This window comes from Lissotriton helveticus, chromosome 6, assembly GCF_964261635.1.
Source record: "Lissotriton helveticus chromosome 6, aLisHel1.1, whole genome shotgun sequence".
Classification (NCBI taxonomy): Eukaryota; Metazoa; Chordata; class Amphibia; order Caudata; family Salamandridae; genus Lissotriton; species Lissotriton helveticus.
Window position 1 is genome coordinate 1,068,350,357 of NC_136067.1, and position 27,197 is coordinate 1,068,377,553.

The 27,197-nt window shown below is 40.7% G+C and overlaps 1 protein-coding gene across 2 annotated transcripts in view; it reads left to right on the forward strand.

Moving 5' to 3' along the window:
* The window catches only part of LOC144763264 (ribosomal protein S6 kinase alpha-2), a 1,818,960-nt gene that overhangs the window by 801,373 nt on the left and 990,390 nt on the right, over positions 1–27,197 (forward strand). For both annotated transcript variants that reach the window (XM_078648717.1, XM_078648718.1), the window contains exon 4: positions 21,550–21,630. In XM_078648717.1, coding sequence (XP_078504843.1) covers positions 21,550–21,630 — 81 coding nt within the window. The remainder of the gene's footprint in view (positions 1–21,549; positions 21,631–27,197) is intronic.

Below are 27,197 nucleotides of genomic sequence, written 5' to 3' on the forward strand. Positions count from 1 at the left end.
TTTTCCAGCACCAGGACTTACAAAAAGATATTTTATAACTGATTTGCTTATATCTACAGGACCTCCATCCCATGGTACAACTAGGGGAAACTTTAGGGGTTCGGAATCTGTAGAAATATTGCAGATCCACCCTCCAGAGGGCTCCTAGCATCAACGTCGAATTTGGGCAGCACTTTATCACAGTGTAGGGAGTGAAATGTGAAATTTCACTTAACCCAGGGCATATTAAACTCATTTTATAAGGGTCTACCATATAATTACCTGAACCCCCACCCCTGAGACACCTAGGGGAGACCCTTGGTGTTCCTAATATGGCAGAACATTGTACGTTATCCATTTTTAAGTGCCCCAAACCCCAAAGTCGAGTCTGAGCACAATTTACTGTTTAAAAGCAGTCCTGTCCCCCATGGCTGCTTTTAAACTGATCTCAGGTTTCAGCAGTGCACACATGCAAGTGCAGAAAAAGTTGCTGGCCTCCAAACTGCCATGACTTATTTATACTAGGGACTGCTAGGTAGTTTCACTCCCCTTGCCCTAATATCCACTAGGGCCCTAGGGGGTAGGTTATGCGAATCACAGGGGTACCCCATATCAAAGTGCACCCTAGTGTATGTAGGGGATTTCACTGTATTCTAAATGTGTCTCTTTCAGCTTTCCCCGGCCCTGGGCCTGGTTGGGCAGAGCCCAGGGTCAGTCAGAGTCAGTTACCACCAGTACCATTCAGCAAACAATTGGGAGTGCCCAGGGCACAGGATGACTTTGCAACAGTGTATTCATCAGCAGTGAATTGCGGGGGCACGAGGTATAGTTAGCTGAACTAACTATAACAGCCGAATTTCTCAGGTTTTGTACATGTGAAATGTCCAACTAACTATAACGTCCCTGAAACCACAGTTTTTTCCTTGAATTTCTAAGGATTTTTAAATGCTAATTTCTAACTATAACGTGCCTGAAAACTATGTTTTTTTCAGTACATTTCAAAGGTTTTTTAAATGCTAATTTCCAACTATGCCTACAGAGGTAGGACATGTGAAGGAGGAACAAAGGCACAGATAGAAGCAAGACAAATGCAGAAAGAGGCAACAGAAGTCCAGAAAGACGAAGAAAAGTACAGGAAGAAGCAAGAGATGTGCAGAAAGAACCAACAGAGGAACAGAAAGCCCTCCTGAGCACCCAACATTTTGCTGACGGGTACTAGTGGTAACCGACTCTGACTAACCAGGCCTAAAGCCAGTGCTATGCTTAAAGACACTTAGAATACAGTGAAAACACCTACATACACTAGGGAACACTTTGCGTTGGGGTACCCCTGTGATTACCATGACCTCCTCTTTAAGGCCCTAGTACATAACAGGGCAGGGGGATTAAAACTACCTCTAATTCAGAGGTGCATAAAGATTCTTCTTTAAGTAGTAGTCACGTTTGGTGGTGGAGAAAGGGTGCTGGGCCTCTGACCAGCGCTCAGGAATTCCGCTGCGTAGGACTTACAGAAGGTACCAGGTGGGCTTCTTGGCCCCCCAACTCCCTCTGGACTAAATTGAACTTCATCCCCTATCCAGTAGTCTGCCAGGAGGCGTGTTTGCAGAGTGGTGGAGAAAGGGGGGCATGGCCTCCGAAGACATCTTAGCAATCCCACTGCGGGGGACTTACTGGAGGTAACAAGAGGGGTAGTTGGACCCAAGGACATCCATGGGGGCCAACTTCACCTTCTATTACCACCAGTAAGTCCCACACAGCAGCATTGGTAAGTACTCATACCAAGCCACTCCTATTTGCCCACCACTCTACAAACGCGCTCCCTGGCACGCTCTTGGATGGGGATTGAAGTCCCTTTTGCTGCTGGGGGTCCTTTAGAGGCGATATAGCCTACCTCTTACTCCAGTAAGCCCCACACAGTGGGATTGATGAGAGGTAGACAAAGACCATGCCCCCTTTCTGCACCACTCTGCAAACGCGCCCCCGGCACATTGTTAGTTGGGGAACTAATTCCCCTTGAATACTGAGGGTCCCTGGTGGTCAATTTACCTCTGATATGCGCCACAGAGCTGGATTGCAGAGAGGTGGTCCGAGGTCATGCCCCCTTTTTACAGCACTTTGCAAACGCGCCTCTTGGCGCACTGCTGCCCTGGGGATTAAGTTCACTTGTGTCCTGAGGTCCTCAGGACACTAGAGGACCTCATCGCCCCACCAAGGGTGCGCCAAGAAGCGTGCAGAGTGGTGTAAAAACGGTCATGGCCTCAGACAGCCTCTCTGCAATGCAGCTCTGTGGCGCATATTGGAGGTACCTGGTGGGCTAGTTGGGACCGTCAGTATTCAAAGGGGATCAATTCCCCATTTAACAACGCACCAGGGGGCACGTTTGCAGAGTGGTGGAGAAAGGTGAAGTGGCCTCCTGCGTGATGCTGTTTTTTTTAACAAGGGGGGCTGTGTGGCCCTCCTTCTTGTACATTTTTTGGCCCCGTGGGACCCCATCCCCCCAGGGCTTGACCCCAATTTAAACAAAAAAGAAAAAAACGGCCTTCCGAGGCCAATTTTGGCCCCGGGACCTCATCCCCCAGGGCATGGCAAGACTTTAAAAAACAAATGACATTTATTTATATGTGGCCCCCTCATCAGACCAATAATGGCCCCAGGGACCAATCCCCTGGGGCCAGTCTTTTTGTTTTTAAATTAAAAATTTTATCAGAGGAGAGGAGGGCCACGTGGCCCCCCTCCCAGGCCACTTTTTGCCCTGGGGACCCCATCCGCCGGGGCCTGGCCTCTGTTTTTGGAACCGTGGGGGGAGCCCCAATGCCCCCAAGGTCCCACCAAATCCCCACCTCCTGCGGGAGTCGGCATTGCTTTTGAGCAAGGGGAGCTGCTGACATGCAGCTCCCTGGACCTGACCCACCCGGGGGCTTAAATAGAACGAAGCGGATTTGCGACCCCAGTGTAAATTCGGACAATTTTTATTTAAAAAAAAATTATTTTTGGGGGCCTGGGGGTCCTTGTGGGACCCCCTGAGTAGGCCTAGGGGGTCAGGGTGTTTGTACCCTGCCCCATTTTCATGTTTTTGATCTTTATTTCACCCTTTTCCTGTGACTCGGTTAATGAGTCACAAGATGGCTGCCAAAAGTTCCTGGTTTGGAGTGTTTGCAGCCAATCAGAGTGAAGCTGGTGCCCGGGAGGGTTTGCAAACCCTCGTTGGTGCTCAGATATCGATATTTTTCATTTTTAAAGTTCTCAGGAACTGCAGAACGGATTTACACCATTTAAAAAAAGAGCGCACTCTAAACCAAGACCTACCTTTTTGTCAAATTTGGTGTAATTCCGTTCAGCAGGTCGGGCTGTAGCCTGTAATAACTTTTCCTATGGAAAATAACAATGAGAAGATGCACTTTGGGACCTCCCTTTTTTCTCATCCCCCGCTTGACGAATCAGCCCTAAGCTTTCAACACACAAACTGAGCGGTCCAAACCTATGTTTTGGAAACGTTCACAAAGATTTGTCAAAGGGCGCCAAAGATATTGGCAAATCAAAAGTTCCTGGTCGGCACCGAGAGGCCTCCTGCCTCAGACATCTGTGTGGGAATATCCCCTTTCACCCTAGGCTTCTTACCCACTCATGCCTAGCAAGGTCAATTTTACAAACAGAAACATCAGCAAGGCAATGGCCAGAGATGATGTGACAGGTGTATGTATAAAAAGATATAGTAGGTCGGGGAGAAGCAGCTTCCACGTCATAGTTATCTCTGAACATTACAGAGCATCAGCGTGTATCCAGACGTTAGAGATAATCCTCTCACCAATGCAAGGAGCACTCCAGTTTGCAGCTAATTGTTCTGCTGGTTTCAGGAAAACTAGGCTCTTACTGCAGTTTATCTTGAGCCTAGATACGGCTCCCGTCCTAAATATCTTGCACAGCATTTGGTAGAGAATAGTTTCAGGACAAACAGAATAATAATATCCAGGTATAAGAAAAGCATCATCCATTTACTGACAAGCCATACTCCTCTATGCGAATTACCATTTTTTAGCTCACACATCAGTAGCTCTGTTGCCAGTGCATTTAATAAACAACCCTGTCTGGTGCCATGTCTAATATCAAATTGATCAGATAAGGCTCTGAATATTGTAGGACTATCCAAGAATGAAACCTTCTTCCTAGTTCCATTTTTCCAAGGACTGCTTCATATGTCCCCATCGGCCATTATACTTCTAAAAAACTAGACCATCTGTGTTCGTAATGGGGGTCTCTAGTTGGCAGAGGTAGGTACCTTTGTCCAAATAGGGACCCTTGCTTCTAGTCAGGGTAAGGGGTATACACTTTTAAAATAACCCCTCCTCACCTCCTTGGTAGCTTGGCACAAGCAGACAGGCTTATCTCAGAGTCAGTGTGTAAAGCATTTGTGAACACATACAGTAATACAGTGAAACGACTACAAATAGACAGAACACCAGTTTAGAAAAATAAGTAATCTTTATCTAAACCAAAATAAGGCCAAACTACAAAACTCCACAATATAGTTATCAAGATATCCTTAAAAATAGGTTATTCACGCCATTAAAGTTTATAGCAACAAATAACTCCACCTGGAGTTATTACGATGTTGTAACAGATTAAAATCCCAAAGAACAGCGCTGACTGCGAAGTGTGCGGCATCAGGCATGGAGTCAAGTGAACCCCCAAAGAACAGTACCTTGGAATTGATGAAAGGAAAGAAAGTGCCCGGCGTCGGGGAGGTGATGCTTTGTTGGTGTCGGTTCCTTACGACCCCAGTGGAGGTGAAGCCTTGGTGTCTTACTGCGGTGCAGGGGAGGTGAGACGTTGGTTCCTTAGAGTGTCGGGGAGGTGACATCACGGTGGCGGCGAGGCGGCGGTTTCTTATGGCAGTGCAGGGTTGATGGATTCGGGAGTCTCCCACGTCATGAATCGGTTCCGCATTGATGATGCACCAGCGTCGGTGAAGTCGGGCTGCATTGAGAGTCAGACTGTATGTCGTGGATGTTACGAGCGGTGTCCTCGGCTCTGGTGCAGGCAGCGGCCTTGGTGACAACTGTGGAGTCGATGCAGCACAGCGTCAGCAGGCTTCGGGCATATGGTGCAAGTCCGGCGGTGCATCAGGCTTTTCACAAGTGGTGCCCACTGCTTTGTTGCAATTTACAGCGTTGCTCGTCCGCGTCGGTGCTGCAATTAACTTCTGTGGGCAGCTGTTCCAAATGCAGAGAGACAGTAGAAATGAATAGGGGTGGGCGTAATGTGTGGAGTTGCCCTAAGCAAAATTCCACCAAAACGGCAAGAAATCTCCACGAGCACGCGGAATTTTGCGTGCTCGCGGAGATTTCTTGTTGCGCCCGTTATGCAGGCTCTCAAGACACACAGACATGCTCACTCACATGGACACACACATGCATACACACAAATACACACATGCACACAGGCTCCTGATTAAGGGACATAACAGAGCAACTTACCAACAGAATCATTATGGCTCTCACCATGTCAGAGACACTGAAAACTTGCTGGCGGGGATGAGGAAGTAGAAGCGTGTATGTGGATAAAGGAGACAAGAAATCGGCTTGATGTATTCTCCCTGTTGGGCCATGAATATTTCTTTTAAGAGTGACTGTGCCACTGTATTCCCAAAGGTTGCATGAACGAGACCGGTCGTAAACAAGTTCTTGGTCAAAGATCGTAAGACAAGTGTGCGACGCATGCTTTCTGTGTCTCGGCTTGTGCCTGTCTGTGCAGCTGCCGGCAGTTGTGCAGACTGTGGTGGTGGCCGGGGTGTTCTATGTGGCATGTATCACTGGGTGTCACTGGCTCTTGTGGGCACTTGGAAACAGGCTGAGCAGGGAGGCCATGATGTTCCTCTGGTGTGATGGTGCGATGAGGACCAGACACCAAGGCGTGTGCCAGCATCTCTCTTGCTTGTTTTGTACCAGATATGAACATGCCCTTGCACTTGTGAGAGTGATGAAGGTGGATTTCATTTTCTCGTGTCTGCAAGGTCCTTCCGGTCAGACCTGCCCTTGGTCTCTAGAGTTAAAATGGCAGCTGCTGGTATTTTGGTTCCTATAATCCCGGACTGTACGCGGCTGTTCCTGTGGCCGCTCTAAGATGCTTATCGCAGAGTTTCCTTCAGGGATCCCGTTAGCCCTGCTTTGTAATCAGCTCTCACCCTTATCCGTAATACTTCCTGTGCATAAGAGGGGCATCATACCGATTAATGCGGTGCATGCTAAGTGCTTCCTGGTGAGGTTTAATTAAAGCTCATGCCCCCGAATTCCGTTCTGCCGCGGATCCTGGATGTTTCAACATTTCCGCGTTCCGCACGGAACGCAGAAATGCAGAAAAGTTCCACAATCAATACAGAATTTGCCGCCCACCCCTAGAAATTAAGTCTTTGTGTCCCTGAGACTTCACAATAGGAAGCAAGCTAATTTTCAAGCCCTTGGAGATCTTTTACTCAAGCAGGTGACAAAGCAAACAGCAAAGTCCTTTTCTCCTTTCCATGGCAGCAAGTAGCCACTACAGGACAACCCCAGATAGCAAACAGCACAGGGGCAGTATTCCTCCTCAGCTTCTCTGGCTCTTCTCCTTGGCAAAGGTTCCTCTTGATTCCCAGAAGTGATCTAAAAGTCTAGGCCACACTTTTTATACACAAAAATCCTTTGTTCGTTGAAGGCAGAGAGTTTCTGCACCCAGCTAAAACCAGTTCTAGCCTCACTGGTGCTGCTTCCTGGCAGGAGGCGGAGCCAGCCTTGTTGAAGGCAGACCAGATCCATTCAGGTGAAAGGAAATCTCCTCCCCCTACTCTAAATGCAGCCCAGGTCTATTCAGCCCAACCCTGACTCATCAGGTTCTATGGAGCCACTGCTCCTTCCCAGCCCCTGTCATCCAAAAGCCAGGCATGCAATACACACAGGCAGAGGCATACTGGAAGGCTAAGCAAGAAAATACCTACTTTTTAAAAGTGGTATTTTCAAACACAGAATGTAAAAATCACCCTCACTAAAAGATGCATTTTAACATTCTGAGTTCAGGCATACTAAACTTTATTTTCCTACTTTGTTCCCAGGGGTAGTTAGGTTTATAAGGTGTTATAAACAAACTCCCTATTCGGTGCCATGGGAACAGGAAGCCTTGCAGGATCTCTGACAAAATATCGAATGACAAAATATTGTGTTCCCAAAATATCGGGACATAAATATTGATGTCAAAAATATCGACATTCTATCTACACAATGGCAAGTACTAAAATATTGAAAAAAATATATAGTTGTAAAAAATATCGTTTTTTTAATGTATAAAAAATAATGTAAAATGAATTAAATAATACATATAACTTAAAAACATATTTTGAATTAATAGAAAATGTTAACAATTATAAGTAATAAATGTAATGTAAAATAAATTAGACATACATGTATAAATTGTAATATATACTTAATTAATAATTAAAAAATATGTATTTTATTAAATTATAAAATGCTAGAAATGTATAAAAAATTATAAATACATATATATACATACAACTATTACATACATAAATATATATCTATATATTATAAATTAGATTATTTAAATATTTATTAATTTTTAAAACTACATTTTACACTACATTAAGTGCAACAGTAGGGAAAGTGTCGGATAGCATAGGTGAATAAATTACTATTCCCACTCCAGCGAGTGCCACAGTAGGGAAAGTGTTTGATAGCTGAGGGGAATAATTTACTATTCCCTCTTCAGTGAGTGCAACAGTATGGAAAGTGTTGGATAGAAGAGAGAAATAATTTACTATTCCCACTCCAATGAATGCAACAGTAGGGAAAGTGTTGGATAGCGTAGAGGAATAATTTGCTATTCCCACTCCAATGACTGCAACAGTAGGGAAACTGTTGTATAGTGAAGGGAAAGAAATACTGTTCCCAATCCAGCAAGTGCAACAGTAGGGAAAGTGTTGGATAGCGGAGACATAAAAATTACTATTCCCACTCCAGCAAGTGCAACAGTGGAAAAAGTGTTGGATAGCGGAAGGGTATAATTTACTATTCCCACTCCAGCAGGTGCAACAGTAAAAAAAATGATGGGTAGCGGAGGAACAAAAATTACTATTCCCACTCGAGCGAGTGCAACAGTTGGGAAAGTGTTGTATAATGGAGGGGAATCATTTACTATTTCCACTCCAATAAGTGCAACAGAAGGGAAAGTGTTGGGTAGGGTAGGGAATTTAGTTACTATTCCCACTCCAGGGAGTGCAACAGTAGGGAAAGTGTTGGATAGCGGAAGGGTAAAAATGACTATTCACACTCTAGCGACTGCAACAGTGGGGAAAGTGTTGGATAGAGTAAGGGTCAAAATTACTATTCCCACTCCAGCGAGTGCAACAGTAGGGAAAATGTTGGATAGCGGAGGGGAATAATTTACCATTCCCACTCCAATTAATGGAACAGTAGGGAAAGTGTTGGATAGCGGAGGGGAATAATTTACTATTCCCACTCCAATGAGTGCAACAGTAGGGAAAGTTTTGGAAAGCGAAGGAGAAAAAATTACTATTCCCACTCCAGCGAGTGCAACAGTAGGGAAAGTGTTGGCTAGCAGAGGGGAATCATTTACTATTCCCAGTCCAGCTAGTGCAACAGTAGGGAAAGTGTTGGAGAGCGGAGGGATACAAATTACTATTCCCAGTCCAGCGAGTGCAGCAGTTGGGAAAGTGTTGGATAGCAGAGGGGAATAAATTACTATTCAAACTCCAATGAGGGAAAGTTTTGGAGAGCGGAAGGGATGAAACCAAAAATTACAGCTATTGAACTTAAATCCCCAAACAAAATAAAAACAAAACAACTACCAAAAATATGTATCAATAATAAATGAACAATAATGATCAACTAGTGATGAATTTATTTAAACTAAATTATTTTCCACACCTAAAAATATTTACATTTCCATAACTAATTTTACATAAAGAAATTAATTACAATTAACAACACATCATTAATTAGATTAAATAAAATTCTTCCCAACATTTAGAACTATAAACCCTACAACTAACACATCATAATTATTCCACAATTAGCATAAATACTACTTAATAATTAATTAGCATTAATTAACAAATTATTAACTAATTATAAATAATTTACCTCCCACCATATTCCCCTATAAATGACACCACCTATGTTGTAAAACATGACACAATTAACATAATTAATGAACAATTAATTAATTAATTGATAACAATTAACAAGCAAAAAAAAACAATTAATAATAAATTAATTCACACAATTATTACTATAAAATAACATTAAGGGGCCGATTCCGATTTGGTAAAATGCCCTCCGAATAGCCGTACGGAGCTTTTTTCCCATACGAATCGTATGCAGAACCGCACCCGTACGTACGATGTAGTATGATGTGTACCTAAAGCAGTTCTCCGTACAAATTGTACCAAAGACCGTACAACTCACAAATCCGTACGAATCGCATTCGGAACGTGCAGTACGCGATGTCCGTACGGATCGATGCTGCATTTTCCGACCCAGCAAGTACAAATCGTATCGACAACACTCCGTACGACTCTTTTTCTACGGGAGCTTAAAACGTCCGTAAAAACAGATTTTGCCTCGAAATGCGTACGAAACGGACCCCCCCCCAGGTACGGTGCATACACCCCATGATTGCAGGGGTACGGAACATCGGGGTACGGTGCGTACACCCCTGGATTTCAGAGGTACGTTGCGTATGTCCCTGTGCGTACACCCCATGATCGTAGGTGTACGAACCGTAGGGGTACATTTCGCACACCCCAAGGTCGTAGGTGTATGGTGCGTACACCCCGTGCGTACACCCCTTGATTTTAGGGGTATGGTGTGTATGTGATAGTGTTGCCCTCCGTACGAATTGCTCATACGCGACGTTTACTGTACCAATCGCATACTCATTCCCCAGTCCGGATCAAACTTGGCAGGTCGTGCGGCATTTTTACGAATTGTAGGGTTCACTGTGCGGGTTGATGTCGTACGGATTTACCCTTCATTTTCGTACGGTTCGCAATGATTCTGACGTATTTTTGCGCAACGGATCGTACTACGCGATTCGGACGGATTTGTACGATTCGTACAGAAACGGCTACAAATACGAATCGTCGTACGGATTCGTTTCCCGAATCGGAATCGACCCCTAAATAAATATATGAAAAATATAAAAAATGTATTAAAATAAATTACTTCCCACCCTACCCCATCAACCCACAAGTAAAAAATTACACAATTAACATAATTGCCAAACAATAATAATTAACAACCAATTAATAATAAATTAATTAGCAAAATTAACAATAGAAATATTAAATACATAAATATTAATTAATTTAAAATATTATTTAATTAATTATAATTAAAATACTTCCCAACCTAATCCCCTATTGACCCACAACCCACTCCTAAAAAAATGACACAATTAACATAATTACCAAATAAGTAATATTAATTAACAACCAATTAATAAATAGGTAATAATAAATTAATTACCACAATTAACCACAACAGATATTGAATACATGAATAATAATTAATAACACATATTAATTAATTATGATTAAATTACTTCCCACCCTACTCCCCTATCAACCCACAACCCGTTCCTAAAAAAAAGAATACAATTAACATAATTACCAATTAATTAATAATAATCAACAACCAATTAATAATTAATAAATATTTAATAATAAAAGTAAGTATCACAATTTACAATATAAAATATTAAATACATAAATAATAATTAATAAAACATATGAATTAATTCATTATAAATAAATTACTTCCCACCTTATTCCCCTATAAACCCACAACCAGCTACGGAACTAAAACGCAAGATGTAATTAAAATAAAATTAATAACTTCAAAAAATGATTAATAAATGTATTAAAATTAAATTATTTCCCACCCTATTCCCCTATGAACCCACAACCCCCTACGGAACTAAAATGCTAAATTTACTTACAATAAAATTTATCACATCTAAAAATGTAACACGAATATATTAAAAAACAAATGCAATACTTAGACAAAAAAATAGAATACATACATTTAAAATACATAGTGAAATACATAACACTAACTAAAAAAACAATATTTTTAGCAACTATATTTTTGCAAACGATATTAATGACTTCGATATTTTTTAAAACAATATCAGTGACTTCAATATTGTTAAAAACGATATTACTCACCTTAGACTCGATATTCTTTACCATGATATTCGAACAGTCAAAATTTTTGTATCCCGATATTTTGCACTCAATATTAGTGCAAGTCAACAATAAAACTCATTATTCTGACTGTTTACCAGCCTTGCAATAGTGAAAAATTAAATTGGCAGTAATTCACTATCAGGACATGCCACCCTTACCAGGGCATGTCCTACCTTTCACATACACTGCACCCTGCCCACAGGGGTACCTTGGGCCTAGCTTAGGGTGACTGATATGTAACAAAATGGAAGGTTAGGGCCTGGCAAGTGGGTGCACTTGCCAATTCGTCATGGCAGTACTAGACTGTGCAATGGCAGGCCAGAGTTACATTTTACAGGCTGCTTCTGTGAGTGGCACAATCAGTGCGGCAGCCCACTTGCAGCATTTGAATTACAGGCCTTGAGCGCACACAGGGCGCTGTACTCGGGGCTGACTAGTAAATCAAATATGCCAATCATGGAATCACTAATCCATAACAACAATTTACAAAGGGAGAACTTGCACTTTGGCACTGCACATCAGTGGCAAAGTGCCCAAAGCATCTAGACCATCCAAACGGAGTCCAACACTCAGCAAAAACACAAGAGGCAAAGGCAAAAAAATGCTGGGGAGATCCACGCCAATGGTGCCAGGTCTAACACTAATGCAAAGCAGTATAACAAAAAAACATTAAATCCATGTAAGCTACAGTTTGGGAGGACAGTTATGGGTGGAGGAATCTAGCTTAGTAGTTGTCTTAAGTGTTTTAGCCGTTTTCTGCTGGTGCATATTAGGGTGAGTATCCTCTGTTCATGTGGCAGGGAATTCTATGCTAGGCTGTTTTGAAAGATTAACTTTATTGAATGAAGCAGTATTTTTTTAGGTATAGTTAGCACATCAAAACTGTTAAAGTCTTCATTACCTCAACAAGATCATGAAACACATTTTTTATATATTTTCAAATTAGAATAAAACTCCCAATGAGCAATGACTATTTCCAAATTATTCAGTAATACAATCTAAAGCCTGATTCATAGAACAAATATTTTAAAAACAAAGGTCAAACAATCATGTTTTACACTTACAAACCATAAGCAATCAGAAGTAAATGCTCATTAGGTAACTTACAAGTGATGAGACATGTACATACACGATCAACTTAATTGACAGCATAAACCATCCTGTTTCAATCCAGGCTCAAACTCCAGTCATTGTGTCAAAGTTGCACTTCTTGTTCTCAAATTAGGAAACACAGGGCCTAGTGTAACAAAGGTTTTTACCTATTCTGTGTCTGTGGGGAAATGTATAGATGCATAAGGGCGAAAGGTATGTAATTCATAGCAATCTATCAACTGAGCTTAAAAAAGTCCTAAATAATTCAACCGGCAGCTCATTTATATGGCAAGTTATTGGTCTGTGCTTCTTTTTAGCATGTTTTTTTAAGGCTGATTTTCTGCAGAGAACTGTCAATTCCTCAATAGCAGGAATCACATTTAAATGTTTGTTAACTAAGGTTTACTATGTTAAGAAAGTCATTATCAGATCTTAAAATTTCCCAAAAAATGTTGATAATACTTGTCCATATTATATTGCTTGATATTCAAGAGAAGCATTATAGCACACATTTGTGCCATAGCAGTTTTGAAATTGACTACTTCCAGGACCACTCCGTCCTTTTTTCCCTTGGTTATGTTAAGTTATTTATGTACTGTGGTCTGTTTTCATGGATAGCCCTGTGTGTTAAGCAGCACAGTTATCTTATCTTTCATAGGGAGCCAGTGTAGTTCTTGTAATTCCGAAGGGATGTGGTCAAATCTCTTTGCTTAATATACAAGTCTGGCTTCTGAACGAAGAACAACGTTTAGTGGGTTAGTGTTAATATTGATACACCTGCTAGAACAGAAATGACTAGTGAGTATATAATTGTTTTTATATCATGGACATATATTGTGCATTCCCTATTTTTTATGATAAGAGGCATGGGAGGTCTTCCTAAAGATGACAAGCCAAACCTCCAAAGAGTTTAATCTGTAGTGTACATATCTCTTTGAGCCAACCTCTCAATTCCACATCTAGGACTGGGCAATTTGTTTTCCTTTGGTATTCAAAAATGAATTGCGGTGAAAATTCTTAAAAACAATTCCGCCCATCTACCACTGAAGAAGGCAAATATCCTTCTACAAACTGTGCATGTGGGTCACACTTGAGAAACAAGGTAGAGTGAGAACCAAATGAACCACAGAAACAGCCTGGTTTGTGGCCAGATCATGTGGTTCTTATTTTGTTTTGTAATGCTTCTAGCTGAAACAGATGAAAAGTTAATAAAAACACAGCCACGCGTGTTGCAATGCATTGGATGGCCCTTTGCAATGGTTGACTGTTCTTTTTCTTTTTGATTATTGCTTTATTTGGGTGTGAAATTGGTACTAATGAGGACAACTCTTTACCCAGGCAGGGATAACCAGAGAAAAAAGACAAAATAATGAAGGTATGTTGCAAAGCATAATATGTGTTTTCTAGACGCATAATTTTGTTAACCCTGCTGCATAACTTGGTCTTCCCCTGTCGCATAATTCCAGTCGCTTTGCTCAGAACATATAAGGACTGGGTGAGGACAAGAACCGTCTGCCTGTGAAGAAGTCTGCTTTCACCTTTTACCCAAGAATGAGAAGTGCTTCTCAAGGGTTAGACCAGCTCATGTCCTGTGGTCACAGGGTCATAATGGTCAAGAAGGGCAAATGTCCTGCTAGCTGAACTTATAGACATTGAGACATGTGTTCAAGCTCTAGTCACAGATAATAGTTCACCCAGCCTGCGTTCCACTGATATTTGTGCACTTGAGACATTACAGCATGATGTGTTGCCAAAAAAAACAACTTGAGAATTCAGCTGGAACATTTTGACTGTCATAATATCTTCTATGTCAGAAAGTAAAACTGGTCAATGGGTCGACCATGCCAACTGACTTAGGCTGGCACTTTGTGCATTCTTCACATTTTTTTCACACCTGAACTCTAAAATGTCATATCTCTTTAGCTCTCTTAAACAACTGTTAATCATGTTTATGTGAATTTACTTTTTAGAAATGTTCTACTTCTTCCTAAATCAGTTTTGGATTTTTATTTGTTGGTTTCTTGATCCTGTTGTTTTGGTACTGCTTAAAAACTGTAATCACAACTTTTCTGGGGAAAGGCCTATTGCTTTGTGTCAGAGCTATAAGAATTTCTCACTGAAACTGTATTTACCTAACAAAGCACAGGTTTATTAACTTGTGTGGTAGTTCATAACATGCTGTCTCCTTTAATTATAATACAGAATCTTACAGAGCTCATTATATCAACCTTACAATAATGAAACATTCAGTTAAAACTTGCAGAGTTTCAAACTTATGCCTTGCAGGTTACATAGAGCTCTTTAAAAAGGTTCCATAAATAACTAAGCTATTTACTAGGATAACAACATTAAGGAAATATACATGTATCTGCAGCAAACACATTTAGGGCCTGATTACTTATTTGGTAGTCCAACTGTTCAAACACCACGGCCGCCAGGAGACTGCAGTGCCAGAGGTTTTCGGACTGCCCTATTACAAGTTTACTGTGTGTGCGGCTTAGGAGATTTTGCGGCGGTGGTGATTACTTTTTCATATGTATTGATGCCTGTGTGAGCATTTCGACTGCATATGTGTCGGATGCACACATATGCATGATACATGTGGAAAAATACCACTTTATCCATTGTTGGAGTCTGGCCCATATATGGCCAGTCCAGGCAATGGGTATATGGTACAGAAAGGATTGAAATGAAATGAAAATGAGGTTTTTAAAGTAATCTACTACCCGTAGGTGTCTAGGTGCTGACTCAGAGTCATTCGTGAGAGGGCTGTAAGTAAACCCCAACGTATGTGTGGACCATAAAGAAAAACAATTTGAGATCTTTACTAGTTATTAAACAGACATATTTTATGAAAGGTATGCAGGTTTTTTGTAGTTTTTAGTTTCAGAGGCATCAAGTTCCAAAGTTTGGCAGTGGCCACTGCAACACTCTGGCCTACCCAGGTGGCCCTCTTTACTTTGGGTACAACCAGATTGTCCTGGAAGGAATATCTTAACCCCTTCCATGCTGGGCCGATTCCGCTCCTGTGCTGAAGATTTCAGTGTGGGTGCGGTCATGACGGCCCCCAGCCGTCATCAGCACATGAGCACTGTAGTGCATGACGGCTGGGGGCCGTCATCAGCATGCAAGGGGTTAAAGTCCTAGGAGGGGCGTACAATTGAAAGAGCTGTCTGATGGATTCTGGGCCATCAAGATGAAGGGCAGTAAAAGCTATGCACAAAGACTTAAACATTTCCCGCTTTCTCACTGGGAGCCAGTGAAGTAATGGGAGAGATTGGGAGACCGACTGATGTTTTGGTAACCCTAGAAGCAGTCTGGTCGCTGCATTTTTAACCATTTGGAGCTTATGCAGAGCTTTTTTGTGGGCAGTCAGAAAAAGCCTGTTACAATAGTCTATTTTTTAAAAGACTACTGCGGTTATCACTACCTTGCGACGGTTCAGAGGAATGAAGGGAAAAACCTTCCTAAATGATTTAATTATAAAGAAACATGAGGAAGTGATGGCATTGGTATGTCCCACAAGGGAAAGCTTTTCATCAAATTGGACTCCCAGAATTTTCACTTCAGAACAGGAATTGGGAGAGCTCCCATTTCCTGAGGCCACCATTTGGGAGAACAAAATGATGGCCGATTGCCAAAAAGTAGCATCTCAATTTTGTCTGAGTTTAATTTCAGACAATTGTTGGTCATCCATTGCCCGATCTGTTGCATACAACAGTGAAAGCATTCTGCAGTTCTGTCAAGAACTTCTGTGATCAATACTATGGTCTGCATGACGTCAGCATATGGGACAAATGAAAAACCAAAACTTTAATTTAGTGAGGCTAAAGGAGTAACATATAGATTAAAAAGATTTTGGCTCAGTGCTGAGCCTTGTGGTACACCACAGGTTAGATTAAAGGATGTTGAACGGTGGCCATTAGGTTCCAGGAATTTAACTCTGTCGGTAAGAAAGGATCTAAGCAGCTTAAGGGCAGTACCCCTGACACCTAACTCGAACATACGCTTGATAAGGAGTTTATGATTAACAGTGTTTGAACGCAGCCAAAAGATCTAAAAAGAATAAGGCAGCATTCCCTCCCTTGTCTAAGGTGGGGAACATCCTTTACAACGCAACCGCTACAACGTGGTTGCGTTACGACGCAGCTTTAACAACGAAAGTCGTTACAACGACTTTCGCTGGAGGGCCCTCTAGGATAGGGGATAGTTTAATTTACTATCCAACACCTTCCCTACTATCCACGGGGACTGGTGTTGGAATAGTAAATTAAATTATTCACTATCAGCGCCCCCCAACGCAAGTCGTTGGAACGACTTGCGTTGTTAAAACTGTGTGGTAAATGGATGCGTTGTAACGGTACGCGTCGTACCGTCATACATCCGTCTAAGGTTGTTCGGACGTACTCAGAGGCTGTAATCAGAGCTGACCCTGTACTATGTTGGCTTCTAAAGCCAAACTGATAGGGATCCAGCAACCTATGTTCCTGGATGAAGAGAGAGAGATTGTGTTTATGGCTTTCTCTACCATCTTGGCTGGAAAGGGAAGTCGCAAAATTGGTCGGTAGTTGCTGGGATCATCAGCATCGAGGTTCGGCTTTTTTAAGAGAGGGAGAATTGACGCAATTTTCAATTTTGGGGGGAAGCTACCTAGTAGGAGCATTCAATTGAAAGTCAGTAGTAGGTGGCCGGTGACAGTGATAGGGGCTAACTATAGTATTCTGGGTGTACATGGATCAAATGGTGATCCTGATTTTATTTGATTGAAAAATTCTGTTGCTTGACCAGTAGTAAGGGGGAGAAAGAGGAAAAAATGACTGAGGTGACTCTGATAACTCGATATCCAGATTAACTGCTTCTCTAATAAAGGTCCCTGGTTGGGAGCCTCCAGATGACACAGACTGAAATTTATTGGTCATGCAAGCCTCCTCAGAGCTTTGATTTGCAGCAAAGAGTAGACGTTAAAGATAGCCTCTACTTTGTCTTTAAAGAATGTGGTGGGTTGGTTGTAAAGAGAGGCATGTTTAGCCGTCAAAGGGGCTGCTGAGTTTGGCCTCTGTTGAAAAAAGCTCTTTGGGAGTGTTATTATCCAAATTCATTTTATTTCTAAAGAAACTAGATTTGGCTTCAATCAAGAGTTTTTTGTAAAGTAGCAGCTCCTACCAAATGAATATTAATGAGGTAGGCTTATTTGCGACCCATTGAAAATCGCAAACGGTGTAAAACACACTGCATTACATTGCTGTTTGCGATTACCTAATAACAAATATAAAAAAATCGCTATTAGGTAATCTCAAACACAATGATATGTATATCTGGCCCTAGATATACACTTTGGGTTAAATAGTAGGTGCAGCACACAATGGCAACTACTGTCGTTACAGCATGTACCAGGCATCATCCTCCACATTACACTCTTTCCACATATATCAGTTGTTTTTTTAATTGAGATGGGAAATTATGTAAACTATCGTAGGTATTACTCAAAAACTATACATATATCACTTCAAACCAGTAGCTTCAGTATATCTAAATCTAGTGGCAAGTGTATTTCTAAAACAGTTGATTTACTGCTTACCGTAAGTGCTTATTTATTGTAGTTGAAATATTGATTTATTCATTCATTCATTTTTGCATTTTGGGCCATATAAACAGCAAAATGGCATTAAACGGTGAATGCAAGATCCTTGAGGGAAGAGAGAATGGGGTGATGTTATTGTTGGCTTTAGTGAGCACCACAGTGTTCTAAAGTCATCCTGTGCCCTGGGCACCCCCCAACTTTTTTCTGACTGGAACTGGTGGTAACTGACTTTGACTGACCCTGGGCTCTGTTTAACCAGGCCCAGGGCCAGTGCAAAGCTAAAGGAACACATTAGAAGACAGTTAGGACACCCAACATTCACTAGGGTACACTATGGTATGGTGGGGTACCACTGTAATTGGTATGACCTACCCCATAAGCCCCTAGTATGTAATAGGGCAGGGGATTGAAACCACCTAGAAGTCTCCAGTATCCTGGGGCATGGCAGTTTAGAGGCCAGCAGCTTTTCTGCACCAGCATGTGTGCAGTGCTGAAGCCTGAGGTCAGTTTAAAAGCAGCACTGGTTGCCAGGACAGCTTCTAAATATAAAATTTTGCCCAAACTCGACTTTGGGGGTAGGGGCCCTTAAAATGAAAAACCTACCTTGTTTTTGCATATTAGGGACCCCCAGGGTCACCCCTGGCATACCTAGGGGTGGGGGGTCAGTTATCTATAAGGTACGCCCTTATAAAATGAGTTTTTATATGCCAGGGTAAAGTGAAATTTTACATTTCACTCCCCATATTGTATTAAAGAGCTGCTCAAATTCGACTTTGATGCTGGAAGAAGTGGGTATGGAGGATCTGCAATATTTCTGCAGATTCAGAACCCCTGAAGTCTCCCCTTGTTGCACAGGGGGTGGGGGTCCTGTAGCAATTAGGGAAATACTTATAAAATATGGATTTATAAGCCCTGGTGCTAGAAAAGTGGCCCACGTCATTTCCCTATTGCAAACGCCCTGGCCCATAGGTTAACATGGTAGGAAGTTATTGATGAATAAATATTGATAGGAGAGCACTAGCCGGACCATTCAAAGACTTCCCAGAATGGTAGTAGTAAATCCAAGAATATGATATTGTTGAATTTCTCCTAAAGTGTACATACAAGAAGTTATAAGACTTTCTTGTTTGTAAATCCAAATTCAGCCTTCCAGTGGTCTGCCCTGGTTGGTCAGAGTTAAGTGGATTAGCCAGGCTGCTTTGAAGAGGTGATAAAGAACCCCTCTGCTGGGAGGGCAGTTTGCTGGACTATAGGAATGCCAGGCCAGGGGGTGGAGTCATAAACTATCCTCTTCAAAGGCAGAGGGGAGGCCTGGGTTTCAGTTTCAATCTGATACTCTCGACCCAGAGTCAGGGCTAGGCTTAAGGAAGGTATGTGCAGATGGTAGGGGGATAGTCCATGGACTCACCACCACAGTGGTGAGAAAATTCTTCAGAACAATTTATAAAGGTGTGTCCCTGACAGAGAAAACGAAATGACTAAAAGGGGCACTGTTGGTTTCTAAGCACTAGAAAGTGACTAATCTTTAAAAAAAATCATATCTCTAGTTCCCTACAGTGGATTTATTTTGTTTAGGTGTCATTTAAAAGATAAAAATATTACCTATTTTTATAAATTGGTGTGGGATTTTTATTTAGTGTTGTGTCTTAATTATTTACTGAAATTGTATTTTTAAATGCTTTACATACCTGTCTTTGAAGTTAAGCCTGTCTGCTCGCAGCCACGTTACCAAGGGTTGAGCATAAGAATAATTTTCTAAGACCTATGCTGGGTTCTATCATGTGTTAGTGGCCTTATTGCCAGTGGCAGACCTACATTTGCCCCTACCAATAACCCACTTTCCAACACACAGGAAATATGTGGCAGGGGAAGACTAGATTATGTGTCAGGGTTGCCTAAATTATGCAGCAACAAAAGTCAAATTAAGTGGCATTATGCCGTAACTTTTGTGGCAGTATTAACCTCACTATTTTGACATTTTTAAAGGCTTCACCAAATTAGTATCAGTTTAACACCTAAATATACCAACCAGCAACTGAGTTTTCAAAGGGACTGCAGTTGCACTTCAACATGTGCGGCAGTGTTCGTATTAACTTTTGATCGACTTGAGCTAGTAGCAATGTTTTCAGTTACAATTTGCTAATTATATAACAGATGATGTAGTATGTGTCAAGATCGGAAAATCCATAACTATGCAAAAGAAATACTGTTGTTGCAGCTTTGCATAATTTCACAGGCATTCCAAGCAGTTCATCTTTTCTGGAAAGAGGTGGCGAAATGATTATTTTTTCATAGTGACCTAAAGAAGAAAAGATTTGACATCAGGGAAATTGGAGGAAGGAGAAAAAGTTTCTGATTGACAAAGCATTATTAGAGTAAATTTAAAAAGTTACTAGGGACCTGGTGTACTAATCTGGGGTTGTAAAGAAGGTGGTGCTTATTGAAAATTGATTGCTTTGCAACCCCAACCATTTTTCTGCTGCTACTCGTGTTCTGTCAATCACAAACCAAAATGCCTGTTTTCAGGGAATCACAAAAAATCCTGCCTCTTTAATAGTTATGTGACGAAAATACTATTACAACCACCTTTCAATGGCTGTTAAAGTTTCGATGAAAGCCTGTAAGGAACAACAGAACTCTATCACAGCATTTGCATTTACTGAATGGCTTTTTTTAAGCAAGGTCTGCCATGCAAAATTATATTTGCTATTACATGAACTAACGTCTGGCTGAGCATGTATTGGTCTTCCAGACCACTGTCTTTCCCCAGCTGCACGTAGTTGTCATTCAAAAAAGGCAAACTGTTGGTCACCGACCCTTTCATGACCATTCCTCTTTCTGATTCGCAATAAATCGAAAGGAAAGTTTGTAAACTGGGCGGTCATTTCCTACAAATTACAGCGTGTCCTTTTCATATACATTGCGACTTGTGGCAGTTGCAAAGCCTGTGATTTTGTGAATTGCAGGCTTTGCAACTCCAAAAAGGCATATGACATCAGGCCCACGACTTCCTTTATCAGGCTATGTTAACATGAAGGAAAAACCTTTGCTGCACGCGGAGCAGGATCCTCCAGAGACTTTTTTTTTTTTTAATAGGCAGTTTGGGCGAACTTCATGGCTTTCAACATCAAATATAAAGGGACAATATAAGGATAGTGACACAACAATTCACACGTCAGTAAGCGCGTTCGCCTATACTCTAAATGCAATGTGTCAGCGCTGATCCAAGAGTTAGTTCTCCCGATTTCTGTCGGCACACCCCACAACTCACTTAGGAGCCTTCCTTTGAGTATCTCAACAAATTCGCCCCCACTCAATTGCTTTATCAAAAGCTTCAGCTTTTTCATTAAATGTTCTAACACAACCTTACAGCTAATGAGATCTCCCACTGCCTTTTCTAAGATGCATCATTATGTTATTCCTTTAAAGTGTTAGATGTACTCGCATATGTGTTTTGACTCTAAGTCATCCCATTGCCAGTAATAACGATAAAATGTCAATTTTAATTAAGAGTGGTGACATAAAGGACGGAAATGTCGGGCATTTGAATGGTTGATATTTTATTTAAGCCAGTCATTGAACTAAAAGGCAACCCCTGCATTTTAAAAGGCTTTCTGATTGTGTGTCCTTTTTTTCAATACAGTTCGTGATCGGGTGAGATCAAAGATGGAAAGAGACATTTTAGCAGAAGTCAATCATCCTTTCATCGTCAAGCTTCATTACGGTGAGGGCCGACAAAAAGCCGTCTTTTTCTGAATGTCAATTTTTACACAGTCTGTGAGTGATGGCGTGAAGACATGGGGGCAGATTTATGATAACTGGCGCATCACCAGGGATGCGCCAGTTATCTTGCGCCGCTGCTCCGCCACCCATGGTGCGCCGCACTTACAATGCGGCGCACCGTGGGGCAAAAACGGCACAGATGCGTGACGCATCTGTGCCATAAAGGTGGCGCATTGCTGGAGTTGCGTCGCAAGCGCGACGCAGCTCCAGCAAGGCTCGGGGGTGCTCCATCTTTGCAATGCTGCGTCAAGACCTACGCCTGCTTCAAGCAGCATTGGCCTGAAAGTGACTGAGTGAAATCTTATAGATTTCATTCAGCCACTTTTGCGAGGCGCACCTGCCCCGGAACGCCCACCCTGCTCCGGAACGCCCACAAGCGGCGCAGGGCTTTACAACGTGACGCATCTGCCTAGATGTGTCACGTTGTAAATCGGTCATAGGGATGCGCCACGTTTACGCCGCCTTGCGTGACGCAACAGCGGCGTTAACGTGGCGCAAGGGCCTCATAAATCTGCCCCGAGATGTTTATGATGCTATAAAGACATATATTAGAGTGATCTGCACTGGGGGAGGGGCGCAAGGTGATGTGCAGCTGAGGAATTCTGGATAAACTTCAGCGTTTGAGCGCACTGGTGTGCAACTAGGTGATGTACACCAAGGCAGCAGCGGCTCGTACAGGTAGGAGCGGTAGGGCGGTGGTGCTGGGTGGGGGAGCGGGGGTGGTTTTGGCAGATGAGGGAAAATTAATTATTTATTACATTTTCCCTCATGATCGTCTGTCAAATCCCCTCCCCCTCTCCCAACCCACCCCACCGCTCTACCTGCACGGCCGCTGCTGCAACAAGGTGAAGTTCATCTAGGTGAGAGTGTCTCTGGAATACTGAGAGATTCTCAAGGATGAATATTTAAAGAGAATGAGTTAATGTTCACTTTAGTATAAAGCGTCATTTGGGTGAAAATGTGTTCAGTTTAAGCAATGGCATTTATCGGACCCTTGGCTTCACAATTCCATCCAGGGGAACCACATGAGAGGGCACAGAAGTGAGTTGATATTGGGCTGCCTACTAATATAGGAGTAGATGTATTACAGTTATGTGGCTCACAGATGTCCTGGAGCCCTTACGTCTAGGTCCATGTAAATTGTTAATGTGTGTGCATATTTCTAGCCCAAAGTATTGTTGATAGTTAAATTGAGCCACTTGGACAATTATTGATCATTATTCATTTAAATTCAGCAATAAATATTCATGAAACCTTAGTGTAAGAGTAGGTTTTGACCCATTAATTCCCCTTCAACTCCCTACTTTTTTAACTATTTAACCTTATGTTTTTTTGCATTCTACTGTGGGTGAGTTTCACTAATTGAATATGACATACTTTAAGCTTCTGTTTTGAGCAGGAGACATCCATTACAACGCGATATTTACACCGTAATATGTTTACAACGTGGTCATTACAACGCAAGTCTTTACGACGACTTGCGCTGGATGGCGCTCTACACTGAGGAATAGTATGATTTACTATTCCAACACCTTCCCTACTGTTGCAAACACAGGAGTTGTAATAGTAAATCATACTATTCCTAAGTACAACGACTTGCGTTGTAATGACGGCGTTGGAAACATATTGCGGTGTAAAGACTGCGCTGTAATGTCATCCATTCATTTTGAACCAATATTGCAAAAAACATATTCTTTGCACAGGTTTGAAAATCAACACACATAAAGTTGTATCTATATATCATAGTAATGCTTATCTTGTATTTTCTGAAGTCTTCTGAGCACAGCGGACTCGTGCAGCGAACACGCCGCTCTTGGGACATTCCTTCTTCTAAACTACAGACCTGCCAGATTGGGCAGGACATAGAAACTCCACTCTACTTTGAAAGGGAATTACTAATCACAGTCAAAGACAACATCTCCAGGATTAATATAATAACAGTCAGAAACTCTATCCGGGTTGGATTTATCACCGGAAATAAGAGACTGCTAAAGACTTTTCATGGCCCTGAAGAAGCCGCGGGGTAATCCCTTGTAACAGCGACGAAACGCGTGTTGGCTCAGAAACAGACTAGTGAAGTACAGAACTAACTTCACTTACTGATGAACTTGAAATAAAGACTTTGGAAAATACAAGACAAGCATTAATGTGATATATAGATACAACTTTATTTGTGTTGATTTTCAAACGTGTGCAAAGGGTTTGTTTTTGCAGTAGAGTGGTCTGTTGACTACAGAGTTGACGATTTGGTGTTTTTTCTCTACCTAATGCACCGTGCCAGATTTCTTGTCACAGCTACAATATAAATGTGATAGACCTAAGAGCGCCACTTTTCCTATTACTTACCTCCGGCTCTGTATATCAGGAACCAATATTGACAATCTTTTAAATTAGGGTCCATTGCTGCACAGCTGGGGTAAGAGGTCCTATGCAGGTTACACATGAGTACATGTGCAAAAGTGTGTGCACCTTTGTGCAGGTTGAGCGAGGAAGATTGTTGTCTGACTGGTATCTGTCCACGGGTAGCTCCGTCACAGAGGGGACTCAGAATTACTTGGTTATGGTCAACATAGGCCTTTTAATTGGTAAACAGTCTAAATATCGAGTTTTTTATTTCAACCTACAAAAATAACGAGTTGGAAATATCGTAGGGACGAAATATCAAAATCAAGAATATTGACGACAAGAATATCGACCTGAAGGTAAGAAGTATCGTTTTTGTTAATATCCAAGTTAGTAATATCAATAGCAAAAATTTTGATGTTACTAATATCAATATTAATATTAGTGTTTATATGGTTGTGTTTATATTTTTTTGTTAATTATTGTACTAGTTTTAGAATATATGTTTTACATTTTTAGAAGTGAGTAATATTTTTTTTAAGTAAATTATGCGTTTTAGTACCTTAGCAGGTTGTGGGTTTATAGAGGAATAGGGAGGGAAGTAATTTAATTGCAATTAAGTAATTATTATTTTTATTAAATGGTATTGATAATTAATTTTATGTTAAATAATTATTAATTGGTAATTAATTTTTATTAATTGGTAATTCATTGTTATTAATTTATTTAATTGTAATTATATTAAGTGTAATAGTTTATTATTGAAGTGTGTTGTGAGGTTATAGGGCAATAGGGTGGGAAGTAATTTAATTGTAATTAAGTAATTATTTATTTTATTGTTGAGTATTGATAAATAATTCATTGTTAATTAATTATGAATTGGTAATACTCTTTTTTATAATAATATATTTTGGGGGGAAATTATTGTATTGTTAATTAATTAATCATTGGTAATTAAATTTTATTAATTATAATTTATTGTTAATTAATTATTAATTGCTAAATATGTGTTAATAATTATTGTTTTTTGGGTTTTGAAAATCATTTATTTTTATTTAATTATTATGTGGCGATTTTTTTTAATAATTATTATTTAATTGTATTTATCATAAATTGAATTGTTAATTAATTATTAATTGGTCATTATTTGTAAGTAATTATTTATTGGTATTGTTAATTAATTTGTTGTTATTTAATAATTACATTCTTATTTATTTACATTTTTTTAAATTATTAGTAAGTACCCTCTGGAGTTGGAATAGTAATTTTAACCCCTACGCTATCCAACACTTTCCCTACGGATGCACCCTCTGGAGTTGGAATAGTAATTTTAACCCCTACGCTATCCAACACTTTCCCTACTGTTGCTCCCTCTGGAGTTGGAATAGAAATTTTAACCCCTACGCTATCCAATACTTTTCCTACTGTTGCACTCTCTGGAGTTGGAATAGTAATGTTAACCCCTATGCTATCCAACACTTTCCCTACTGTTACACCCTCTGGAGTTGGAATAGTAATTTTTACCCCTACACTATCCAATATTTACTGTTTTTGTTATTGTAATGTATAATTTATTTTAAAAATTGTTTTCATTGGTAATATATAGTTTTGATATTTTATTTATATTATTAAGTAAGTATATATACTTTATATGTATATGTTTATATATATTTATATGTATATGTTTAATTTTTCTTAACATTATGGGTCGATTCCGATTTGGTAAAATCCACTACGAATAGCTGCATGGAGCATTTTTCCTGTACGAATCGTACACCTTCAACGTCCCCATACGTACGATGAAGTAAGATCTGAACCCAAAGCAGATCTCCGTACGAATCGTATGAAAGACCATACGACTTACAAATACGTACAAATCGCATTCGGAACACGCAGTACGCGACGTCCGTACGGATCGAAGCTGCTTTTTCCGACCCAGCAAGTACGATTCGTTACCACAGCACTCCGTACGACTCTTTTTCTGTGGGAGTTTAAAAAGGCCGTAAGAGCAGATTTCGACTAGAACCGTGTGCGAAACGGACCCCCTGGGTATGCGAGTACAACCCATGATTGCAGGGGTACGGTGCGTAGGGGTACGGTGCATAGGGGTACGGTGCATCGGGGTATGGTGCGTAGAGGTACGGTGTGTAGGGGTAGGGTGCGTAGGGGTACAGTGCGTACCCCCATGATTACAGGGGTACGGTGTGTATGTGAATGTGTGGCTCTCCGTACGAATTGCTCATACGATGTTTTCCATACAAATCGCGTTCTCGGTCCCTGGTCCGGATCGTACTTGTCGGGTCATACGGCATGTTTACGATTCGTACGGTTCACTTTCAGAGCCTGTATCGTACGGATTTTCCCTTGCTTTTCGTACGGTTTGCAACGATTCACGCATATTTCTGACAGATTTGTACAATTCGTACGGAAACGGCTACGAATTCGAATTGTCGTACGGATTAGTTTCCCGAATCGGAATCGACCCCTATATGTATTACTTATAATTTTAAACATATTTTTAACTGTTTATTTTAAATATATGTATTATTTATTTTATTTTACAATATTTTTTAATATAAAAAAAAAAAACGATATTTTAAACAATGATATTTTTGACGATTTTTTAAAAATATTTTTGTACTTACCATGATGTAGATAGGACTACGATATTCTTGACATCGATATTCCATCAGCAATATCTTTGACGTTTATATTTTTGACGTCGATATTCTGTCAGTAATTCCTTTTAATTAAATTGGGACTTCAGATAAATAATGTCCCCTCTCATTTTCATTGAAATGTATGTTAGTAGTGCTGAACTGTATTTAAGCTCTGAGTAAAACATACCATAAAAATAGCTTGGGGTTGGCTCAACGTAGAAAATTCATTGATGTGACTTTTTTAGGTATTCCTGGGTTGTATTTTTTTTTTAATACATCTTTATTAAAAAATGTCCCCATTTTTATTCCCAAGGCATCACCACATGTCTATCTCAAAACAAAACAATAAAGAAAATACAAGGCTTCATAGAAGATAACAGCCAGAACAAATATAAAGTGTTGGATCAAAAAAAAGAAGAAAGAAAAAAAAAAGAATATGTACATTCATCAGTCAAGGCTTAAACAAACACATATTAGACAGTTAATTCAATAAGGAGAGATACCG